The sequence below is a fragment of the Hyalella azteca genome, unplaced genomic scaffold, assembly GCF_000764305.2.
Source record: "Hyalella azteca isolate HAZT.00-mixed unplaced genomic scaffold, Hazt_2.0.2 contig15126, whole genome shotgun sequence".
Taxonomy (NCBI): domain Eukaryota; kingdom Metazoa; phylum Arthropoda; class Malacostraca; order Amphipoda; family Hyalellidae; genus Hyalella; species Hyalella azteca.
In genome coordinates this window covers 46,644-73,565 of record NW_025944987.1, presented here as the reverse complement: position 1 = coordinate 73,565, position 26,922 = coordinate 46,644, and the positions used below count along the sequence as shown (strand labels likewise).

The window sequence follows — 26,922 nt, the reverse complement described above, 5'->3', positions numbered from 1 at the left end:
AAAAAATACTACAGAGGAACTAAATTTAAAAAACCCAAGTCAGTTGAAGGTTTTCTCTTTCAATGCTGTAGGTATTACTGACATGTACGCATTTTTGATGAAATATTTTTGAATTCCTATTTCAGTGCAAAAATATGGAGCAAATGAAGCTAAGATAATATTTTTACCTCACGAAAAATTCGAACAAAAACCCGTTTTGCATGTTTTTAGCTAAGACAGCAAGACATTTTACGGACGGAGGCAGCCTTCACAGGCTGTGTTCACATGACCGTCTTTGTTTGTTGATGCTTGCCTAGCATCTCCTCTTCGTAAACTACGTCAGCTGTTCGCATGGCCGAGATAGACGGAATAATTTGATGCCATCAAGATACTGCCAACAACGATCGCAAGCTAGTGGTTCCTATAATGAACTTCTTTCTAGGAAAATTTTGGAAATTTTTGCAATTCTAGATTGGCTGTGCAACACGAAAGCAGCACATCAACCTGAAGAAAATACCCCGCCTTTCATGCTTGTCTCTCAAGAATTAACTCTGACCGATAAAATGGAACGTTCACTGCAATTTATTTATGTTAGCGTTAATAACACTTGATATCAATGAAAAGTTTATAGTAAATTGTTATCGAAGCTATTTTATTTCAATTTATTATGCTGTTACAGAATCATCACACGCACCCAATTTCTTCAGTAATTCCTTACTCTCAGTTATCGTTGAATAGGTGTTGAATGGTGGCCTTTATTTTATGTACAATGATGGAGAACGCTACCTGCAAGTTTACCTATATACATTGAGCAAGATTGTGGAATGCTAATTTAATAAAATATAATTAATGCATTTATCTAGAAATTTAAAAGCGAAGAAAACACCACAAAAATTTAGCATATCTCTTTTGAAAACGTTTCGGAGACCGGCTCCATCGTCAGTTCGATAAATCTAGAACACAGATTTAGGTTTTTAACTTCTGTGTGTTTTTTTTTATTAACTCCAAACTAATTTTCTGCATTTATCTGTGTTCTAGATTTATCGAACTGACGATGGAGCTGGTCTCCGAAACGTTTTCAAAAGAGATATGCTAAATTTTTGTGGTGTTTTCTTCGCTTTTAAATTTCTAGTGAATCTGCGATTAAAGCAATCTAGTGACTTTTTTACATGCATTTATCTATGATTGAGTGGGTAAAAATTTGTGAGCTGACTCGTTGACCATTTAAGGGAAATATCTGATCGTATGATGCAATCTTTATGCTCACGCAATCTTAGCATAAATTAGCTTCCGGTTGTGTTTGTGTTCATTTTCAGTCGTACAGTCTGTAATAATTATTCATGAAAGTCTGCACAAATAAATTATTTTAATGAGGCTTTACGCATAGACAAAAAATACGCAACCTATTAAATTTTACGATGGCAGAGACTAAAATAATCAAGTAACCTACATATGCATAAATTCATATAGTTCGGCTCAGTTTTTTTCAGATAATTACTCAAAAATGGCTTGAATATTGGTCTGATAACCTAATACTGATCCGGTACAATAATCGCAACGAAGACTACATCAATTTCTGTTTCCCACTGAGCTAAATCCTCACTGTGGATGTGTTTCATTGCTTTCTTCTGTGATTCCATACTACATTGCCATGATTATTAATTACTTTGGTAATTAATAACCATATTAATAAAGTACGTTACGTATGAATTAACAATTACGTTACGATGAACGTTAATAAATTAACGTCCTTAAGTCAAACAATATTGAAATTGTATAATAACCTGCTCAGGCTACTTTTCATCAAGTTTCCGTTCAGTCCAAATATATTGTTTAGGAAGAAAGAAGAGTTGCTTATTTCAAACATTATTGCTTGCTGCCTCGGCCTTAATGTTTCATGTAATATAGCGTTTCCCTGCAGCCAGTCGCTGTCGATCCTGTAAACGACCTTTCACTAGCAGAGGATCGCCGTTTGTGATTTCTTGCCATGGCAGCCAATAAGGCAAATAGTAATGTCGATGCCTGGAGAGGACTTTCATTAAATGATTTTTTTTTTTTGTATTCTGGGACGCTATAAACATGTTGTGATGCAACGATACTCATCACTGCAGTGAAATGGAAAAAAATGAGAATTAATCGAGGGCAACAGTCTTGTTAATGAAAATGTATTGCATTTTGGGGCCACAGGCTGGAACTCACAATAGTTTTGTTGCTGATTGACTGTTGCTGGTATTTTATAAGCGATGGCAATTAAATAAATTAATTTTAACATCAAATTTTAACGTCTGCTGTGGCAGCGTAGTTATTATTTAGGGCCATAATGAATTAGTATTGAGATGAATTTTTTTACCCGATAGTTACTTCTATTCATTTCAAGGAGTCAAAAAACGATTAAATATCGGCAGATGTTTTTATCATAAAGGCTAGTGTTAAACGTTATTTTGTTTATAGGCATGCTCGGACTTTCACGTGTTTGGTAAGCTATTTAAAAACTATAAATCATCATAATAAAATAACCTATCTGCTTAAGTATTTATTACCCACGGCACCAAATTTTCAGTTCAACAGAAAATTTCCCTGTAGATCACTGTCTTACACATAACACTTTACAATATGATTCCTAAACATGCCATCTAAGAACATTCACGGTTACCTATAAAAATACATATGTAATCTAGGACAGCTGCGCGTTACACTGCAAAAATGAAAATGTGCTAATATTGTCCCATGGTGCATACTCAGCACAGTTATAGAGACAACAATCTCGGAGAAATTCAGCGGCGACCACCGAACACTGAACTCCCGCTGGAAACTGGATGAAGTGTCATGCATGTGCACTCGTGTAGCGCAGTGCACGTGCACTCGTGTAGCGCCATGCGCGTGCACTCGTGTAGCGCCATGCATGTGCACTCGTGTAGCGCCATGCATGTGCACTCGTGTATCGCCGTGTGTGTGCACTCGTGTAGCGCCGTGCACGTGCACTCGTGTAGCGCCGTGTGTGTGCACACATAGCGCCATGTGCGTGCACTGGTGCATTACACGCACGGTAATTAAAAAGCTAGATAATTTATGAACTTAAACGGACTACTTACTGCGTTAGGCAGTAGCACGTAGTTTATAAGCTGTGAATGTTGCACCAGCAACAGGCAAGCTAAACGTGATTACATTTTGATGTGGCCATGCCGGGCACTGAATAGACGACAATTGCACCTGTCATAATTGCATTGCTTCATCATGGCCAATCACGGCGCACAATGAAGCTCATTTGCGACACTTCAGATCCTTGTGATGGAGCGACGACGTTCCTGCAAGGCTGCTCTCAAACTATAATTCACTGCATTAACTTTTATTTCATGGGGCACGGCATGCAGTCAAGTGTAAAAGTCTGAACTAATCGTACTAAATCAGTTATGTTAGCTCAGCACGATCATTGAAATTATACATTTATGTTTAAGTATATTTCTAGCTTAACTCTTAACTTTAGTTTTCCTTTCTTGTTCGTGAGGTTCGTAAACCTGTACTTTTTTGTTAACGGTAGTATTTTCGCTAGTGGTTATAATACATGCTCTAATAATTTATAATAATAGTAGGTGATTAAAAGTATTTTCCGCCAACACATGAATTCACATTCGCCCAATGGCAAAAGTGGGGAGGATAAATTTTATTTCTGGGCATAGCCTTAACACCTGTGGTTACCGACAAAGAGGAATTGGGAACTGGTGCGCGTGCTTGGGGTTGAGAATGCAATTTGTTATTTCCTTGTTTTGCTTCTTAATTGACGTGCACTTCCCTGCTATTGCAGTTTAAACTTATGTACAATTGTGAATTTCTCAAGCTCCTCACGATGTTCAAATGCCTCGTTATGATGAATAACGGGTTAGTTTTGATTGAATTTCACTAAATGTAAAAATTAATAGTTGCGAAAATTTAGAGATTTTAAAAAACAACAGGACAATTTTCACACGAGTCACTTTATATATTTCATGTCATGAATAGAGTTCCATGTTGCAATAGGTTTTAATCAGTGCAATAAGTTTCAACTCAGTTTCTAAAGTTATACAAATGCACAAAAGACGATGAGAGCGTCATTTTTGTGATTATAATAGATATGTATTGCTTGCTCTGATCATAATGTAAATCTTTAATTCCTTCCTTTTTCAAATGAACTCTTCTATTTTAATCATATCGTATAAAATCATAGTGATCTAAATTGCTGTAGATGACATTGATTTCATTAATAATTCTATATTTAAAATGCTCGCGAGATAATCTTGAACTTTTCATCTTCTTCAGCAACCCCAACAAAAAAATGACATCGGCCTAAATTTGGTAACAGTGGTGGCCTTCTCACCTCCCTCCCTGGTCAATTCAAACGTTACGTTGACATTTTCTCCACACTGCGGCAGAACATGTTGTTGTTTGAGGTATGGACCTTCTTGTCGAAACTTCACATGCTCGGTATCACATCTTCCAGTTTGGGGTTGTAGAAGGCCTCAATAATGCCGGTCGGAGGTCGCAGTTCCTGTGACACCAACTTTTTCAAAAAAGTACAGGCCGATCGCACAGAAGTTAACACCTCTGCAACAACCAAATAGTTCAGCGAGGAGAGCAGTGTGTACATTTGTAGAGCTCACGACGATTACGTTCAGACCAGTGACAAAAATTCTGTTTTTTTTTAGTCCCAATGTTTAGTAAGTGAGCTTCATCGCTACTCAAGACCTGTGGAGAGGCAGCGGCTTCAAGGGTTTCAGCAATTACCCGCTATAACTCTATGGGTGACGTGTTCTCTTTCACGCCACTCATGAGGCATCACAGTTTAGTGAAGATATTGTTTAAAACGGCATGAAGAAGCCTCATCAAACTCATTCCTGGCATTTTCTTTTCGACCGGATTCGACATTCGACAACAAAGCATCCATTTCGAATGGATGCTTTCTCTACTTCCAAATTTTTTGGCACTTCAGCCTTCCTATGTATGCCTGGTGATGCTCTTTTCAGTTTGAATCCAATTGCTCGAAGGTTAGAAATCCAGAGTAAAATCATTTCCGCTTCAGCATAAAGGCTTCCGACCAATAAGCGCGCGATGGAGCGCTCTCCGTAGCTTCAACAGGACGATGGTTGTACACGATATATCATCTCGCATGTCGATGCTAAATAAAACTTGCATTGATGAATATCTGAATATTTTGCACGAAATAGTCAACATTGTTCAAATTCTGAGAACGTAAATTAGTAAATATTATTTTGATACTTGACTTTACGGGAAAATAAAATTGATGCCGTTAATGGGTTAAGAGTTTGGTGAGGCCGCGATTCATCCTCATTCGTTTTTTGGTGAGTCACAATTAGGACGGTTCTCAATGCATGGCAAGAAGTAACTTGAATTCCAAAATAATATACATAAATTATTATTTCGGCACAATCTTGTGCATGTAAAAATTCCTTGTCAAATGAGATTTTCAAAATACTCAGATTTCGCAAGCTGGTGTGCAGTAATATAATCAATGCTTTCCTGTGGGCTATGTCATAAATTTCAAATATCACGTCTAATTTCGTCGTACGAGTTATTTTGAGTTTGATCGTAAAAGCTACTTGTTACATGCAGTTTCCTAATTATTAAAATACGTCGATAGGTGCCTCAAGCAGATGAAACGTTTCCAGCTGACCAAATAAATTAACCAAGAAACAATCATCGGATGAAGGGTCCAAACTTATGTTCGTCCTCAATGCTCATGCGGCGGACCAAGTGTGAGAAATGCGGACTCGTCCCCGGCGTCCGCCACAGACTCAATTTGCCGGAGTACTGCGACGGGAAATTGTCGCAGTAAATTGAACAAGGCGTGCGAGCGAACAGTCTTCCGCTTCTCTGCAGATGAAATTAAGCTCTAGGAAACTAAAAATTCCGGACAGCTTCCACGCCTGTTCATACTTAGTCAGTCATATACTCGCGTCTTTCTATGATTTTCGGTGTATCGTTAAACGTTCTAAGAGCTGTGAAGAAAATTATCTATCTAAGAAAGGATAATTCGATGACATGGTTTCAAGATCATCAACCGACTGGTAAATTAGGAGGACGTTCCGAGAAGGAACAAAATACGTTGTTATGAAAAATATATATGATAAGAAAAAATAAATTGGGAAGATTAACTGAGTACTGTAATGTATTATGAAATATAAAGCATTACTCTTGCTTATTAGCACAAGAGCTGCAGGAGCTAAAGCGTCTTAGGTATCGACTGCCTCTCAACAAGCATATATTAGAGAATGTGGGCCATCCTCACATAACGATTATGAAAGAGTCATGGAATTCGATTCGAAAATCTCTCTCTCTTCGATTTCATAACAATATTATCTATACTTCAAATTCTTCATCCGCATCAGATGATCACATTACCGTCTCGTGGTGGCAGCTGCTGCAGAAGCTCGACGAAAGGATATTTGTTATTGAAGTCTCGAAAGTAAAACACCAATGATAATGTGTATATGAGCTTATAATGTGTGGCTCTAATTATAAGTAATACCGGAAGCCAATAATTTATCAGTAATTTTTGTAGAAATCGCTTCTGCACCGATTCAAAACCTTGTGCCTTTTTACTAGTATATAAATTGTTAATTTAATTTAAATTTATTTAAGTAAAAATTTCAAGCTCATCTTTAAAGGAATCTTTCTTATCATGAGCGCTCTAGCTCTAGCATATAGACAAAACGCTCCTGAAAGCAGAATAAAGAAGATTTTGACGTGAATCAGCTCGTTGGCAGAAGGATTTTCACAAGTTGCCTTTCAGAATTTGAACCTGTTTTCATCAGTGACTTATAGTCTTTGGAAGTCGCTTGACAGCACCAAAAATATTTTTGCTCGTTTCTGAGTGATAAAATTGTCGACATGATAGTTATTAACCACATTATTTTTATTGTTACATAATGTACGCTTGTCTATTAGTAGGTATAAGTCGTCGTAGCAAGAAAATTGTTTTTACATTCTTCGATAGAATCCATGTCATCTTCAGGCAGCCATGAAGCCCTCATAACTCTTCACGTTAAGACTACACTTTCAGTAAGTCATTATGGCAGTCAATTAGTTGCTACGTTAATTTAGTTATTGAGAAGTTAAATACACAATGAAGAACATGCCACTGCATACGAGCACTCCATAAACATTCACGACTTAACATGTTGGTCCCAAGGCAGTAATATGAGCAATAACGTGCAATATTTGGATCGCTGGCGAGCTGCTGCACTTCCATGTGCTGTAAATTAGGAGTAATGGAGCCATTTGTCTACGAGGAATAGCGCACGCTGCGAGAAAAACGATAAAAGTTAGCATGCAGACTTCAGTTTGATTTAGCGCCTAACAGATGAACGATGAGGTGCATTCAGTCATGAATACTGAGTCAGGAATTACAGTAAGCGTCTAACAGATGAACTATTATGTATAATGAGTTATGAAAGATACATCCATAATGAGTTGGGAATTACAATTAGCATCACACAGATGAACGATGAGATGCATTCATGTAGGGTCAGAGCTGATATGCGTCGCATTGATGAACGCTGAAGAAACTTTATAAGGGTCTATAGGGTCAAGGTTAACATATAGAAATATTCTGTTGAAAGTAAAGCTATGTTCTGAAGTGAGGCTGCGACAAATGGGAAGTTTAAAATAGATAGGACGGGACATTTCATCCAGGGATATGGATGAATGTGAAAATTGCACATCCATCCATGCACAATGTATTTCATTCAGGCCAGGTACGAACTTCGTCCGTATTATGTAAAAGAGAATGTGGGATCTTTATTAGCGCGAACCTAAATAGGCTTTTAATCGGAATTTATTTAGGACATGACACAAGGCACGCGATTATCTCAAAGTTTTCGAAAGAAGTTTAAAATTTAACGTCTCGATCTCATCGAAAAAGATTGCGGACATGGAATGGTTCATTTGTACTGAGCTCAGAATAAAAGTTTTCTCAGGAACTTTACTATTTATTTGAGTTTTGAAATTGTTACAACGTCGACTGTTGATGCGTTACTTTCATTTCAACGACACTTGTTTGGTGAACAATATTTATGAAGTTAAAAAGCCCAGAAGATACAAGGAAAACAGATTGTTATTAGCAGTTTTGCGTAAGACTCATTTTCCAGTTGTAGCAGTTTCCAAGTTCATAACTTTTAATTTAATCAACAAAAGGCTCCAACATTGTGTCATCGCTAGTCCCATTTCTGCTATACTTTACCGCTAAGAAAGAATTACATCTCTTGTGTTTGTTATTTTGAAACTACGTTAGTTACGGAAAAATAAAAAAGTAACCAAACAAACAAACAAACAATCATTTCTTCTTCCGTGAACGTTGACATTTATGATGGTGTTGTAGATTACCTATCATTACCCTTTGGTAATAACTCCATGGTTACCTCAAGATACATTTTCTAACAACCATGTTTTTCTACCATCTTCATGGAACAACCTAACACTGTCATCGTTGTTACCAGTACCACAAATGTTGCTGATTAGAGTGCACAGCTGCATAGATGTGCTATTGCAAGTACTCTCTTCTGCATAGTCATAGCTTAAGAATTTGGTGAGAATACAACTAAAGTTTCACGACTTTCATGCAGAAATGAAGCCGATAGCTGTAGAGATATCCTACGCCGCATAGAAGGGTAGGGCCAACAGGAAGTCGTTTAATTGACGGTCACAAGGCAGACCCTTAATTGATAGTCGACCACATTTGAAATATGCATCTAAACTAGTCAGGGCCTTATGATTGTCATCATCCCATGAAGATAGGGTTATATTAGTATGAAACTATTTTTCCCATATATTTGTCTTTTCTTTTCGTACTTTAGACTGCACTCTGACCATTCAAACATTTACCGAGGACATTTGAGTGGTCCTAACTCCAGCAATTCTTGCACGCCACTCCATTTGGTAGCCCAAACAACACAACATTGTCGGGAAAGAGTTGAAACCAGCACAGCTACAGGCTGCCATACCGAGCTTCTGCAGCTATAGCTCGAATTCTTGGCAAATGATCAACAACAAGACAGTTGTCCGGAGTTAAAATGAAATTACTTCGGATGCTTCAGCAAATTACTTTCATAAGCTTTTGGATTGCTTACACCTTAGTTTAGTTTAGAATCTTCTTGTTCACCCGACACTATTGGTCGGAAATGTAATAATAGCTAAATTAAGATTATTTAGCTTTCACTATTTTCATACGTTATTAACAATCATCTGAATATCAGCTTCCACATGAAACCATCACATCACTTTAAGACCACAGTCATTTTCATTATATCCAAACTATATGATAAGATGATAATTAGGTCAATCTATATTTTAAAACATAAAGATAAACTAGGATATATTTGTCACGTATATTAGAAATAAATATGCCATGTTTCGCTTGCTCCACAGAGGAAGCCTCGCTGGTGCGTGGCGTCTATAACGGCTGCTCCCTGCATGGCTTCGGCGTCGCGTCCTCGCTAAAGGCTTTATGTTTTGTGTCCAGATTTACTGACTCTATTTATTCTTTATTGTTAATACTGAATGTATGTGAAATGATGGTTAACAGAAAAAAAGTTACATTACCTAAGCAGTAATTAGTGAAATACAAGCGACTTTTGTCAAGGGAATGTTTTGGTTTTAAAGCTGACCAATGAGACTTTATTGCTAGTCTCTGCACTTCGGATAATAGATATTCTTTGTGATGAATATCCCACAAAGTCACGAGGAAATGCTTCCCACTGCTTACATATTCTACTTTGTGCGCCATCTTTTCCTTATTTAAGATGTTCCAGTACAAATGAAGCATATATAGTATACATAAAAATGTTGTCCATTGTCCGTGTCGTTATTCATACAACGTTTTAATTTTTAACAAATTCTCTCCTCCTCAACATCATTTCCCCTCATCCCTCTCTTCCAAGCCTCCCCTCTGAGCAGAAGCGACACGCCCTCGCAGCCCCGACGTGCGGTCAACTTTAAGCCTCCATACGCTTTGCGTTAGCAATCCTACGTCGAGCGGACTACTATTGTCTCATATCTATAACAATACATTTGAATAATTGCCTGTATTTCCATTTCGTATAGCACATGTGTTGCATTCTTAAATCTGTAACGGTTCCCTATGGGTTAGCATTGCCTCGTTTAGGGTAAATAGTACGATGTTAATTTTATAAAATATTATGTTTGTTTGGTCTTTTAAACTTAGCACCGAAAATAATTCGATTTCACAATTTTTCTTTCTTAAATTTTTGAGAGACTCTTTGTACTTCAAATTTTATAGCGCAATGGTTAAATCTTAGTTATATTTAATGTTTTAGTGGGGTTTAATTCTAAATTTCTTTTATTACAATATCATCGTCACTAAACTTATTTTCAAACGCACCTAACCACGATTCAAAGTGTTTCTAATGTGCTAGATCAAATCGACATTAAATTTCCCCGATAAATTGGATTGGTAATTAATTATTCGATAAAAGCTTCGCGATGTAATAATATAATTGTACACTATAAATAAATAGCAAGCTCGTTATTATAGTGCACTGTAAACTTTCCTCTAAGCATGAGAAAGTGGGGTAAAGTGTGACATGGGGCACAGTATATGGGACACGCCAATTATTTTATAATATAAAGTATTTTTTGAAACAGTATAAGGTAGTAATAACTTATAAGTATAAGTGCATTGATTGCCGTAGCAGAGAGACGTGTTGCCCTGTCCCGTATACCCATGTGAGAAATATTTTATTTTAAGGGAAACCAACAGAATATTTTTCTACAAGCATTCGATGTGATATAAGAGTGCTCATTGGGTGAACTAAAGCTTGGCTGTGTAACAAATTGCAGTATAATACGTTCAAAATTAATTTCCTATGATAAATAGTAACTTTGTATATTAATAATTTATAAGGCAGTCGAATGTCTTCAAAATGGTGGTTTGAGGCACACTAGGACAGTTCGTCTGGGGTACAATGGGTCAGTGTCTACTTCCCAGGTCAGGTCGTTCCCATTCTTCAAGCCTGGACCTTCGTACGCCGCCAAATATTCGATGAAATAAATACGAGGCATTTCGTCATCTTCAGCAGAAGAAGAATATCATATTCTATATAATTCATTTAAAGCAATAGACGAAGAATTACAAATGGGAAAAGGTTCGGAAATATTTTAAATGATCTTCAAACCAAAACTCCATGATTGCGTTCTTGTAAAATTTAATTTTTATAGATTGAAAAACAGATTATGTGGGCTTAATAAAAACGCAAGAAGGTTAAAATGACAAATAAAAAAACTTGCTTACATCGTAGAGAAAAATATAAACGTTTTGTTTGTCCTGATGCGGCTGATCTTGTATCAGAGAGTATGGGAAACATTAATGTTATTCATACCGGCCCTATATACTATATGAATAGGCTATGCCGAACTATGAAAAGATAATATTCTAACCTGAAATTCGATTATAGTTTTGATGATTTTCTACTTAGGTAAAATGTCTCAAAGTGCCCCATGGACTGTCCCACAAAACCCCGGGTCTGTGTGCTGGGTTCATTTTATTTTATTGTGTATTTTTATTATTTCTAGTCCACGTAATAGTTCTAATCACTGCTTAGGTATTTAGCGATATAACCAAGAATGTGATGCTTAGTTTTATTTAGCATTTCATATGTTAATAATAAAAAAATTGTGTTATTTTTCGCTTGATATTTTTGTCCCATTGTACCCCACTTTCCCCTACAGAATCTCTGCAGCTAGCGTGAGTCATTCCCGAAGGTATTTCCAAAGGCTTATAGGACCTTGTTATAACTTCAGAACCTATACAAGTTTTAGATGCTGCAAAGCTCAATAACAAAGCGCTAACTTGCGCCCGAATTCTCGACGCCGTGTCATATCAAAGACCAAGAATGATACCTTACAGACAAAAACCTGCTGTAGCTATCCTAATGAATTTAGAGGTCGCTATATGTTTTCCCGTATTTTAATAAAATGACGATAAATTTTGGGTCAATGAAAGCGGCAAATACAACGCGTGATTCTGATACTTAAAACTTTCAGCATGAACAACAAGCCCTGAGCGTTATCACATATATTGATTGATATATTGATAGATATCACATATATAGCAAAATCATTTCCTCTTGTCCATGAATTCAGCAAGCACATCGGTTACTCATGTGCATCAATTCCTCATCGCTTTAATGAATGGCGCATCTTTTATGAAAATTTGTTCATATTACGCATCTGTTATTGAATATGTTACTATATTGTAAAAGAGATAATTCCTATGAACAGCAAATTTTGAAATGTTCCAAGACAATCTTCCACGATGCAACTACGATGACAGAGCAACATAGTGTGGTTTTGATGAATTTTTTCATAAGGTTCTTCACTTTTTTTCGCGTATTTAGCGACGCGAGTTTATTGAGACTACTTGTGAGCCTACAAACTTGAGACGTTCAAAATAATTATATTGACATTTGAGTTTACCTTCAAGCTGCTCTTTTTTATTAAGTTTAATAAAATGCAATCATATACACTATTTAATTCTTCTAATGTAAAATAATTAATTATTCATATATTTTGTTGATTCAACATCTAACTATTTCTGAAAGACAGGAATGTTCATTTATATTAAATTATCAAATAGATGAGCAAATTATGAAATCAAAAATCAAATCATGACTAGGCGATCAAATTATCAATGGGCGATCAAAGTTTCAATCGATTCGCGCATTATTGACAGATTAACAAATTATCAATCAATTTGGAAATTGCTGGATAAAAACAAGAACACGTACGGTATAAAAAAATTAACGTGGCCCTCGTGCTCCCGTTTTAATTATCAGTTTCAATTTCAGATTAGGTTTAAGTCTTCACGCTGCTCTCAAATCCATTCAATTTAAGCCAAAAATGCTTTAATTTATCTTCTATCTTTAGTTGTACCGCTGATCACTAATTAATTCATCAACTTTATCAAGTAGATTTTGCCAGCGTTGAATGAGATTTGCGGGAGGACTCGACCAAAATATCCATAAGCTACATTACAGCAGTTGGTACGAGCCTCGCCACATCGCTTCATAATATCAACAGCGCCTGGAAGATTTCCAGAGGCCGGAGATCATTGCTGCAATTTATCTCTCAATCCAGTTCATTTGACAGAACTTCTGAAGGAATCATAACGCTTCTACCACGATGATCGTATGTTAAATTTGGTTTTGTGTCTTTGATTAACCGTGTTAGCTGAAAACATTATGGTGTTGGGCTGAATCATCAGACTTAACACACAAAATTCCATCTCTGAATAACTAATTTAATTTTTTTGACGTAATTAATACCCATTATTAATTATATACGTTATTTTTTCATTTTATTACATTCCTCGATATTTCAACCCCTGGTTTCACTCAATAAGTAGTGCAGATTTGAAATATATTTACTTTTCCAAGTAATATTATATCATAACTTTATGTAAACGTAAAATATCTCTGATAATCTCATTTTATTTTGCAAATTATTTATTTAACGAGAAACTGGCGACAAACCACACTTTTTTCGATTGTTTTTCTTTAATTCTGATACTTCTACATCTCTTCTAGAGTTTTTAATCATTTTTTTGCTAATTCTCGTTCTTGCTACCCATCCACTCTATGTTTGAGTGAGAAGACGTCAGCAGCACAAGCCCATAACGACGAAGGCTTTGAGTGTTTAGAGGGCTGGCGTAAACAGTCCCTTCATCACAACCTCGTCCACAGAGGGAGCGACACCGGCCGCCCTCACCTCGCTCTTGAGGCCTCACACTTCATTGCAAACTGTATACTATATACAGCAACCTCCTGAAATAGTTGGGCAAGTAAATTTAGGAAACGTAAAACAAATTCACGCCCATCTTAAAACGCCAGATTCGGAATCAAACCTAGTGCGCATAAGCTAAAATTACTGGAGTCTCTGCTTCAAAGAATACTTTTCGTCATTTGTGGCATAAATTCCATTGCATTTTATCCCATTTTAATTGTCCATCCAGTGGTAAAAATCATTTCCCATCGACAAATGAGTGTCATGAAATAAATGTCAAGACCAACGCAGTGCACACTCATCATGTGAGTTGATGTGACATCCACGCGACTGTTATTGGACTCGCATTGAATTCCGTGCAGCTTATTGCCAGCATGAATACGGAGAAAACTGCCGGCCGTCGACATTTGAGAGCCCAAACAGCATTCCGTCCAACGCTCGGAAGGAAGGAAGGAATGGAGAAGCCTGTTATCCGGGGTCTCCAGAGAACACGACCTGCGTGGAGGTAACGATCCAAATTTCCAGCGGGACGGTGACAGAGAGCAACTGTCAGGTGAGATCCCGAGCCAGGGAATTGCGGCGGGTGAGGGAAGCAAGGGGAATTCTGAAAGTGGAAAAAGCGTTTATAATAACAGGTTATTTTTCAAATTCCGAGAAGCGCCGGTGAGCTTCCGACTCCAAGCTCACAATGTTTTTAGCGCATTTTCTCATTTATGGAAAAAATGCACTATTGTGCTCGCCATGTCCGTCTGTCTGTCTGTCTGTCTGTCCGTCTGTCCGTCCGCCCGTCCGTGACATCAAGTTTTCGTCGACGAGAAAATGTGCTCTCTGTCACTCACTGCAGTGAGTACTGAGTTATATATTTTTTCGTTCGCTCAGAACATCCCACAGAAATTCATAATGGCGGTACTGCTTTCGAAATCATTTAAACGGCTGTAACAGGGCAGAAATTCTACAATGCACGACAAGCGAGAGTAATTTCTGCACATGCTTGAACGCATGGTAATTATTCTCACATCAGCTTGCAAATTTTTTGACAGACAGGGGAGTTGCAGCTGCGAATTTCGTCTGGAGGAAGACAACGCCTGCTGGCGCCGCGCCAAGCGAGGTGAGGCACAGCTAGGGACATCGCTCGGGATCCCTGCCATGTATAGTACGAAAAATAAGAGGGTGGTAGGGCAAGAAGAAAAGTGTTAACGGCTACATAGAAACTGGTGGATAAAACAGAGAACACTTGTTGAATGAAACATTTCAACATAAGAAATATATATATAAGCATGAGTGTGGGAGAAATAGTGGCGAGATAAAAAAAAGTTAATTATGATACCAGATTCCCACTCTTCCGAGTTATTAGTTTAAACCCAACCGAAGAATTTCTTTGTTAGGGAATTTTTTGTATAATTACTCCATTTATTATTAGATACACGGGACATCTCTATTGAAAATGCATTGTCTCTCAATAAAATCTGGCGATTCAGTTCGGTTTTAAGTGGATACCGATACCAAAAGACGGTGGTAAACCAAAAACATAGATCACTATTGGTGTCGATGGTCCTATCAGATATAAAGTTCTATCAACGACAAATTGTTCTTAAACCAATCAAACAAATAAAGCATTCACTTCAAATTAGAGGACCTGACATTATTCACTAGAGGAAATTTTATGATGAATAGAAGATAAGGATAATTGAACGAGTCTCTTGAATGAAATTCGGAGACAACTTTTTACAAAATTTTTGTCGGTTGATTTTTTCCGGAATACGTGCTCGGTAATGGAAATCAGTTTATTAATATTAAAATCACTTGATTGCTTAAATTGCCAGTTCATTGGAAATTTAAAAGCAAATAAAACAGCCAAAAAATTCACCATTTCTTATGAAGGAAAACGTTTCGGAGTCCAGCTCCATCGTCTGTTCAAAACCTATAAGACAAACAGAATCAATTTGAAAACTAAAATTTACATTGAAAATAAAACCTAAATTGACATAAGAAAAATCCAATTACATGAGGTGACAGGCTTATCTATTTATAATTTCAAGGGATAGGAGCTGAAGGCTGCATGTAAACTAGATTTCTGACTAAAAATATACAGGGATACTAAAATTCGTAGGTCAGAAACTCTGGTCGTGAAAGCTAGAACTCTAAATCGAAATCGGACACCGGAACATTATACTGCCCGGCATGGAGCTGTACTCCGAAACGTTTTCATTCTTAAGAAATTGGGAATTTTTTGGCTGTTTCCTTTGCTTTTAAATTCTTGATTTATTTTTACCGATAGAACATATTACCCACACAAGGTAATATGATTTACGATGTTGTGTGAAATTCGTGGAACACTAATCCTCATTTTGTGTTGTTGCAGCTTATAAGAAATTCTTTCGCTGAGTCATCTAAGGACCTTCAAGAGACTATTTATCATCTCGTACAGCGATGGTATGGCAGACTTTTCGTTAGCAACGATGCGCTTCTCTTCAGCACAAGAACCCTGCACGCCAGGTATTGGCAAATTCCCTTTCTATCTAGCGTATTGTTTGCCTGGTAACACGGGTATTATCCGTCAATATATCTAATATAAATTCGCCGCCAGATTTTCTATTATATTACTTTTCTATTATATTACTTAATTGCGTTCGTTGTTACCAAGTGCACTTGGTAACAACGAGTGCAATTTTTTATGTCTCTTCTAACCTTCACATTCTTCTTACTAACCATTCATTTCTTGTTCTCTTTCGATCATGGATACAATTTCCACTGTCCAAAATATCGTTTCACGCTCGCTGAGAGTTTTTATGACCTTTGGCACTTTGATGCTTTGATGGCCAGGGGAGATGCTGCCTTAGAGCAGGCTGGCTGCAGAATGTTCGCTGCAAACACCACATAATAAAATTTTGGTGCAGGCCGGCTGCAGAATGTTCGCTTCAAACACCACATAAGTACAAATGTAAAATTTTTGCGCAGGCTGGCTGCAGAATATTCGTTCCAAACACCACATAGTAAAACCTTGGTGCAGACTGGCGGCAGAATGTTCGCTCCAAACACCACATTGTAAAATTTAGGTGCAGGCTGGCTGCAGAATGTTCGCTCGTATTTAACACCACACATTGAAATCTCGTGGGCTCGACACATTACACATGATTTTGTCATGTGTAATCTCGAGGGTTATGCATTCTATATTCGTTTATCATTCAGTTCAGATATGTCGATATTACTTAGGTACAATTATTGTTGACATCTCGTCTAATTTGCTCAGAAATTATATTCAGACATTCTATGTATTTTTATACAATAGAACAAATCTTCCTGTTGTTTTTATAATCAGTCTAATCTTTGAATCGAGAATCTCGCTGAAGTTACAATAAGTAACTAAATAAAATAAAGGTTTTTAGTCATATCTGGCCTGAACGATTATTTTCAATGAAATTTCGCGAAGTACTCAGAGATTATTGAGTCCATGTAAAACGCATTCAAGAAATTGTCTCCAGCTCGACACTAACAATTACTGAGGGCCGTCATTTCTACAGAGATGATCGCGTCTCACGTCCATAATTAGCTGACATAATTATTAACTTTGATAGGCTAATTTTGAAGAAAAATTGTGCGATATTGCTTAAGTTTGGACGCGCTCTACATAGCGGCGTGCAGGATACATAAATTGGAGCGACACAACGAAATTAGCATAGCGTCCTTGTAGCGATAGCGCTCTTATCTGCTCTCGCCAATCAGATAAAAACGCCGTCTGCTTATTGATAAGAATCGATTAATTAAGTAACTTATTGATTATGTACAAAGAACTTGTGAAAGCGAGCGAGCTTAAAACAATGAAGAAAAGTCCACAACCAGTTTTTTTTAAGTAAAGTATTAAAAAAATGAAATTTTTTCTGAGTTCAAGTACAGGATTTAATAATCAGTACTAAAGAGAATTTAAAATAGTGGCTACCATGAACGATTTCTTGTGCAGCTGACGCATAAATCATACAATATTTGCACGATTAACGATAGAAAATGATGGTTTTTGAAAATTAAAACCCACGAGTTTAATTCTACTTTTATAGTGCAATACTTCAAGATTAATAATTATATTTTATTTTAAATCTTTTATCATTTACTTTCAATAATTTTTCTAGATTCTTATTCACATGCGCGTTTATTTCTTTCGAGCTTTGAACTAATTGTTTAAAGGTAAATATTTATAAAACGGGGAACTGACATATCATCCTTCGAACTAAAGAAGAACTTATCGACAATCGAACTTTCCTTCAATTGTCGCTAAGATGTGAATCAATTTTCATTTTGATAACTAAATGAAAGAATCAATCGTGACTCTCTGTTAATTTTATTCAAGATTGGTTATCCTTTGCTAAATTTTTATTGATCTGCTGTAACTACCTAGTTATGTTAATAAATGATCTCATAATAATATTTAGATGTGTTTTTCGCTCAGTTCGCAATTCACGAGTGAGAACACAAGGTGTTAAATAGGAATTGATGATAATATTTTAAAAAATAAATAAAGGAGAAGCAGCGGAAAACATGAAACTTATTTTGGTGCGTGTGAGCTCAATGAGGTGGCTGCGGCACACGAGTGTAAACAACCTCGCTGACCTGCGACTGCGGTAAACACTTTCCGTGGCGTGCGCATGACGGGACCAAAATGTTTCCTGCATCAATAAAAGAACAAAATACAGTATTTTTATTGAATTATTAACACCGCAGAGCCCTATCGCTCTTCCAGATTGTTATTCCTATTTTCTGTCTAATCATGCGCATGTTTAGCGATCATAACGAATTCTAATGAAATTGATACAAAGCCTGCGCCCAAAATATGGAGACGTAAATGTTTTCATTTCGTTACACTTGTTGAAGTAATATTAATAATTATTAAAAGACATGAATAGTCTTAGTGCTTTGTACTCCTGAAAACTCGCACATCTATCTCTAGTACTAATTTCAAATCAAACTCCATAAAGTTTCTGCTTGGCAATAAGATATGATAAATATTGATAATTATGCAAGACAGAGAGCAAGCCAAATTAATTCAATTCTGGAAATGGTCTCGGAAAGAAAAATCGCGCAGAAACAAAATATCGAGGGAAACCGAAACATTTTCACTTCGCGATATTTACTTTCTAAAAATTTTCATTTTATACATCTTCATCATTTAAATCATTTCCATGCATATAAAACTGAAAAATATAGTTTCAATTTGCACAATTAGACAAGAAAACAGGACTATGGACAGATAGGTTGCAACACTTTAATTCTTGCTTCCGTTAATAAATTATCGTTTTTCTTCTCTAATGTACTTGCTTAGATTTCACATTTGCAGCTGTAACTTGCCCCATGTTTTTTCTCCATTTATAAACAAGGTCGTCTGATTGCATGTTAATTGATTTTAATTGTAATATTTTTTTGTCATACAAACAAATTTCCTAATAATTTACTCACTGGAGTGAGTCGCCATGGCCATTAATGTCTGCGAGTGCCTGTCATTTGTACCTAAGGATCTCCCACAGGATTGTCTCCTCAGCTCCCTGAGGATTTACGGCCGCTTCTGTGGATCGCTTGATGATCTTGAGCAACAACCTCCTCCCTTCTCGTCACTGCTCATCCTGCACGACCCGTGGCGTGGCTGAGCAGGCTGGCGCGCTGCTCATCCTCCACGACCCGTGGCGTGGCTGAGCAGGCTGGCGCGCTGCTCATCCTCCACGACCCGTGGCGTGGCTGAGCAGGCTGGCGCGCTGCTCATGCTCCATGACAAATGAAGTGCAAGTGGCGTGACCAAATCCCACAAAGTAATTGCAATGGATGAGATCTATCAACCAATCAAGATTAATTTCTTAAGCCAATGTCACCGTTTGCAGACTTGAAGCGAGAAGAATCTACGATACACGCACCTCCTATCCATTCTTCAGACCAAAGCTCACATTTTGAAATTTGTTTGCTAAAGAGCAACAAGCACAGACATTTGACATTCCGAATTCATTAGAAAAATTGCCATATAATGCAAACTTCTTTGATTTAGTCAATCATGGAACCATCAATTTAAAGAGCATATGACATTAAAATAGTGATTAGAAATTGGTTTCTAATATCAAATCCACAACCAATTCCAACCCATATCATGAAGCAAAGACTAATGTCGCATAGTCATGATCTAATGTTTCCATCTCTGCATGCATTTCTTCTAACCGTAAAACGTGGAATTAAGAATTCTGGATCTTACCTACTGGTTGTTAAGATGAAAATCCAAACGAATCAAACCTTATTAAACAAATGAAAATCGATTATTGCAGTTTGTGACTGGTTTCTCGATGATGGATTTTCAAGATTTCATATAATTTCTGTTTTCTATGTGTGTGTAAAAATCCATCATAATAGGCTTAAATCGGTACATTTCATTTTCGGTTCTTTTGGCAAAGTTTACAAGTGTAGAGCACATTATTCTCAACAAAAACCTTTGAAATGTGAATAAAAGCCTGTTGAAAATTTAAATATTAGCTATAGTTGTATAATTCGGCAAATTTTCTGCTCCTCAATTTCCCCGGAAATGCGAGTCGAATAATATGCGTTTGAAAATTACTTTTTAAAGACAACACTTCTGAACAATCCAGTGTCTTGGATGTTACACATGTACAATGAATTTTTAATTTTATTTTCAAATATTGAAAAGAAAAATTATTTTTCAAAATTTGTTTAAGATATCAAAATTTTGTAAATTTTTAAACTTATTTATTCTGTCAATTGATTCATGCATTGTCTCTGACTTTGCAATTGTGCAAAATTTCAGATCAACTGGACAGGCAAATTGAGTCATATATGGATCATAAGATTTGTAGCAGACGAAATAATTTTTTTTTTATGAAAAAAAAATGTTTTCTTTTAATTTATAAAATTATTTATTCTGTCAATTGAATCATGCATTGTCTCCAACTTTACGCAAGTGTGCCAAATTTCAGATCGATCGGACAGGTAGAAGTGTGTTAAATATCGATTATAAGATTTGTTGCAGACAGACAGACAGACAAACAAACAAGAAGGGAAGTTAAAGAGAAGTCTAATAAGCAAGTTACTGAGCTTATTACTATAATCTTAAATTGAACACAAACGATTTCTTCTAGATAACGCGATCAAACGATGGGAGACTTGAATATATTATACCCTAGAATAAATAAGAAATTACTGGGCATATTAATATATTCTTCAACTGAACACAAGCAATTTCTACTTGTGAACACGATCAAAGGTTAGTAGACTTAAATATATTATACCTTAGAATATAAAATAGTTACTGAGCTTATTAATATAATCTTAAACTGAACACAAGCGATATCTTCTAGTTAACGCGATCAAACGATAGAAGACTCAAATATATTATACCCTAGAATAAATAAAATAATTACTGGACATATTACTATAGTCTTGAACTGAACACAAGCAATTTCTGCTTGTGAACACGAGCAAACGTTGGGAGATTTAAATATATTATACATTCGTATATAAAAATATACTGAGCTTATTACTATAATCTTAAACTGAACACAAGCGATATCTTCTAGTTAACGCGATCAAACGATAAGAGACTCAAATATAATATACCCTACAATAAATAAAAAATTACTGCGCATGTTATTAAAGTCTTGAACTGAACACAAGCAATTTCTGCTTGTGAACACGATCAAACGATAGGAGACTAATATATATTATACCTTAGAATATAAAAAAAGTTACTGAGCTTTTTAGTATAATCTTAAACTGAACGCAAACGATTTCTTCTAGTTAACGCGATCAAACCTGTCTCTTATACACATCTAGATGTGTATAAGAGACAGAACGATAGGAGACTCAAATATAATATACCCTACAATAAATAAAAAATTACTGCGCATGTTATTAAAGTCTTGAACTGAACACAAGCAATTTCTGCTTGTGAACACGATCAAACGATAGGAGACTTAAATATATTATACCTTAGAATAAAAAAAATGTTACTGAGCTTATTACTAAAATCTTTAACTGAACACAAGCGATACTTCCACTTAACGCGATCAAACGATAGGAGACCTAAATATAATATCCCCTGGAATAATAAAAAATTACTGGGCATATTAATAAAGTCTTGAACTGAACACAAGCAATTTCTGCTTGTGAACACGATCAAACGATAGGAGACTTAAATATATTATACCTTAGAATATAAAAAAAATTACTGAGCTTATTACTATAACCTTAAACTGAACACAAGCGAAATCTTCTAGTTAACGCGATCAAACGATAGGAGACTTAAATATATTATACCCTAGAATAAATAAAAAATTACTGGGCATATTACTATAGTCTTCAACTGAACACAAGCAATTTCTGCTTGTGAACACGATCAAACGATAGGAGACTTAAATATATTATACCTTAGAATATATAAAAAATTACTGGGCATATTACTATAGTCTTGAACTGAACATAAGCAATTTCTGCTTTTGAACACGAGCAAACGTGGATAGACTTAAATATATTATACCTTAGAATATAAAAAAAATTACTGAGCTTATTACTATAACCTAAAACTGAACACAAGCGAAATCTTCTAGTTAACGCGATCAAACGATAGGAGACTTAAATATAATTCACCCTAGAATAAATTAAAAATTACTGGGCAGGTCAGTAAAGTCTTGAACTGAACACAAGCAATTTCTGCTCGTGAACACGATCAAACGATAGGAGACTTATATATATATTATCCCATAGAATAGAAAAAAAAGTTACTGAGCCTATTACTAAAATCTTAAACTGAACACAAACGACTTCTTTTATTTAACGCAATCAAACGATAGGAGACTTAAATATATCATACCCTAAAATGGATAAAAAATGACTGGGCATATTACTATAGTCTTCAACTGAACACAAAAATTTTCTGCTTGTGAACACGATCAAACGTTAGGAGATTTAGATATATTATACCTTAAAATATAAAAAAGTTACTAAGCTTATTGATATAATCTCAAACTGAACACAAGCGATATTTTCTAGTTAACGCGATCAAACAATAGGAGACTTCCCTAGAATAAATGAAATAATACCGGGCATATTACTATAGTCTTGAACTGAACACAAGCAATTTCTGCTTGTAAACACGATCAAACGATGGGAGACTTAAATATATTATACCTTAGAAAATAAAACAAGTTACTGAGCTTATTACTATAATCTTAAACTGAACAAAAGCAATATTTTCTAGTTAACGCGATCAAAAGATATGAGACTTAAATATATTATACCCTAGACTAATTAAAAAATTACTGGGCATATTATTATAGTCTTCAACTGAACACAAGCAATTTCTGCTGGTGAACACGATCAAACGTTAGGAGACTTAAATATATTATACTTTAGAATCTGAAAAAAAGTTACTGAGCTTATTACTATAATATTAAACTGTATTAAACTGTAAATTGATTCATGCATTGTCTCCAACTTTACACAAGTGTGCAAAATTTCAGATCGATTGGACAGTTAGAAGTGTGTTAAATATCGATTATAAGATTTGTAGCAGACAGACAGTCAGACAGACAAACAAACAAGAATTGAAATTAAAGAGAAGTCTTGTAAAAAAATCGGCGGACGATCAGCTCCCGATGATCCGTTTTTGTTTTCTGGGAAGGGGAAGGCTCCCGAAGATGCCGGATGCGGCCTGTTTAGCTAAGATCAGAATGCGGACGCTAGCAGCATCTCAAACTTCAGTCATTGCGGATGGCTTCAGCTCACCTAACCCGCCAGGACGAAACGATGCATTCCTGGAACTTTTCTATCAAACGTAGGATGCCAAATTTTGCAGTTGAGAGGCTGCTGCTGACTTAATCGCGTCTGATAGTCGGAATGTTATTACTTGAGCGCTAAGCGGCTCAAGCGCTGACTGAAATTTCTTGGAAAATTTAGAAATGCAATGTTTTCAGGTCTCTGAATAGCAAGTCGAAAATTTCGGCAATGAACGACTTATGTAAAAGGTAGGACGCACCTTTCTAATTGAATTAGTTTAACCCTCGTCTTACATAATGAAATCCTACATTCCAGAAGCGCATATGGGGAACGTATCCGATGTTTATCAAAAATGTCTTGGAATAATTTTGCTTTAACCGTATGAGACTTTGAAAACAATTTCAACTTCTATGAGAATGGAGAGATCGCTCAAGAAACGAATTTCGGCTTGCGCTGCAGGTATTCAGAGATTGAAGCCAAACATGACGAGTGAAATTTTGAGGCATTCTGTGGTTTGAATAATGAAATTCGAGTAAAAATAGTAATCAAAATTCTTCCCAAGAATTTAATTCCGCATTGCAAAATCAACCTAAAGGGTCAAAATATAAACATAAGCACAATTATTTTACTGAAGTCGTAAAGGATAGAGTAGCTATTATTGTTCGGATATGTGAACGCACCTCAATCAGAAGGAAAAATATAGACATTTAACGTGGAATATTGCTACGACAAAATTCACAATAAACAAATAACGTAAAAGGATAAAGCTGATGCCACAATAAATGAAATGTCTTCGAAATGGTGCAGCAATCTTCTATAAACTATCAGGTCAGTCTACTGACTATTTCGAAAATATCGAATGATACAGAACGTCGTCTCTCATGATTTGCTCATCAAACTTCATTATATGGTCGCTTGAGTTCAAGTGTTCCGCCTCTTTGATGTCCTCTTGGGTCTGCAAGATGATCAGCTGGAGATCAAAAAACTCACCAGATCGTGTGCATGATGAGCAGGAAGATCAATGGCTGGAGATCAACAGACTCACCAGATCGTGTGCATGATGAGCAGGAAGATCAATGGCTGGAGATCAACAGACTCACCAGATCGTGTGCATGATGAGCAGGAAGATCCCCGGCACGACGAGATCGTCCGATCCTACCGACCACCGCCGTCGGAAGACAACGATGCCAGGCATGGTCACTGATCACACCGCCGGGTAACAGTTCAACAAAAAACAATCGTACGTCGTTCCTAATCTTTTAAGGGACTTTGATGCTATCGCAGTTTTTACAAATAGCATCGTCAAATCAAGTCAAAACCTCATTCGCAATTGAGGTTATTGTCTCAACTTCTTGAACATTATCATGAGTCATTTTAGTTATCTTATGTTCATGAGGATCTATTATAATTAAATTAAAATTATATTGTAACTAAATTTTCATTGATGATGATTAGAGACATTTTTTAATCCAGAAACGTTTATACAAATCAGCTTGTAAAATTTTCAATTCAAAACATTGTGATTGGTAAAAGTCATCAGTCCGAATGAAGAACGGCGTAATTATGTCAATTAAGACTTGGAAAATCTGAAATAAACGTTTATGAAGAATCAGTTTAGTGACACATTTATTGTCATATTCATAATCACAGTTTAATAAAAAACAGAATTTAATACTCTATTGTGTTTCCACGAAACGATTGGAAAATGCAATTAAATTTGTCCAAGTCTTCGAGACACTAAGGTTTAATTTCTAAAAGTAATGAAAAATTTTTCAATTATTAATAATTTGTAAATGAATGATTGATTTAAATGTGTCATAAAGTTTCCATGCAAATTTACCCTCGTTGGTTGATCACATAGATATTTTAGAAATTTTGTAAGCCTTTCATTTCAACGTGTCGGCATAATTTTCAGTTATATTGTGTTACTCGACCTCATTTTTTCAGTTAACTATCAACTCGGCGACCAGATAAATAAGGAAATTGCATTAATAGGTTACAGATAAAATGAAAACTACACAACTTCAATTTGACTGAAAATTTAAATTTTATTTCTACTAGTGTCACCTATACGCAAGCTACCGAAACAATTTATGAGTAACTTTCTCTTTAAATTTTTTGGAGATCACTGGGAGCGTTAGAAGATGAATTTAATATTTTCAAAGAATACTTGCTAAAAATTCCTATCAAACCGATGAGAGCCATGCAAAATGAATGCTGGGCGTTTTCCAACACTGGATTATAGCTTTTAAAGTGAGAAAAAAGTCTTCCTTGACATGCTCCGTTTTTAATTACTACTAGCATTCCTCTTCCTAGTAAAGCGGACGACGTTTATTTGCATGAATATCAATGAAACATTCAGCTTTAATTCTCAAACACTCGCTAATGAGTACACGCAATCAACTGCCCAATTAATGCCAAACTAATGAGGAGGCCAGCAGCTCGGTCTAGGTCTGAGGGAGCCATCACATGCGGCAGACACCAGCACCACCACTGTATGTGACACCACACAGTTACCTCACCATCGCTCAGAACCATCAGCACCACCACTGTATGTGACACCACACGGTTACCTCACCACCGCTCAGAACCATCAGCACCACCACTGTATGTGACACCACACGGTTACATCACTATCGCTCAGAACCACCGGCACCACCACTTATATACTTGCTCCTATTTGGAGCAGAGGTCGATCCAATTAATTTAAAAATCATGCTTCAGAACGGTGATACATTTTTTTGGATACTGGTACATCTTCGCTTAAATAATTACTTTCAAAGAGTTTTTTCAAGTATATCAATATACTTCAAATGAAATTTGTGTATGGTCTTCAAATATTTTCTGCTCAATTGTCAGCCCTTCTCCGAAAATTTAAATACTACTGATATATGTTTTCGTCATATTAATTATATTTTTACGATTAATTTTTAATTCTTTCCCACTCACTTTTAAGACATGTAAGCTGTATGGGCACTGCACTCACAGCTTTAAATTGAAATATTGTAGTGGAATTTAACTTTTATGCCAATTCATTTTTCTTGTAATTTTTAAATGCGGGTTCCATCGGAGGTCTTTTCAAAAAGAGGTTTCCAATTTTTTTTAAATTTATAATTCTGCATTTAAAGCTCCATGACGATAACAGGAATAGAACTTGCTCGTCATTTTGGAGTATATCAAATTAGCAACACTGAAGCCTGCAGTCCGGGAAATATATTTTTCTAATACGTGTTTTTTCTGTCACGTGTTCCACTTAAGTATATCTAACTCGACTAAGAATTGCTTGTAATTATTTTTCAAACGTTTAATCTGACAGACGCTTTGCTCAAAGAATTCATGGATCAGCAGGAGCAACTCAAATGACAATTTCTCGACTTGAAGCAAACAGAATCTATACAATAA

General features: G+C 36.1%; 1 protein-coding gene across 2 annotated transcripts in view; it reads right to left on the bottom strand.

Moving 5' to 3' along the window:
* LOC108679611 (diacylglycerol lipase-alpha) overlaps positions 1-25,101 on the bottom strand; it is a 59,303-nt gene extending 34,202 nt beyond the window's left edge. For both annotated transcript variants that reach the window (XM_018168265.2, XM_047884312.1), the window contains exon 1: positions 24,621-25,101. In XM_018168265.2, the coding sequence (XP_018023754.1) occupies positions 24,621-24,715 (95 nt within the window). In that variant the 5' untranslated portion in view covers positions 24,716-25,101. The remainder of the gene's footprint in view (positions 1-24,620) is intronic.
* Positions 25,102-26,922: the final 1,821 nt, after the last annotated feature.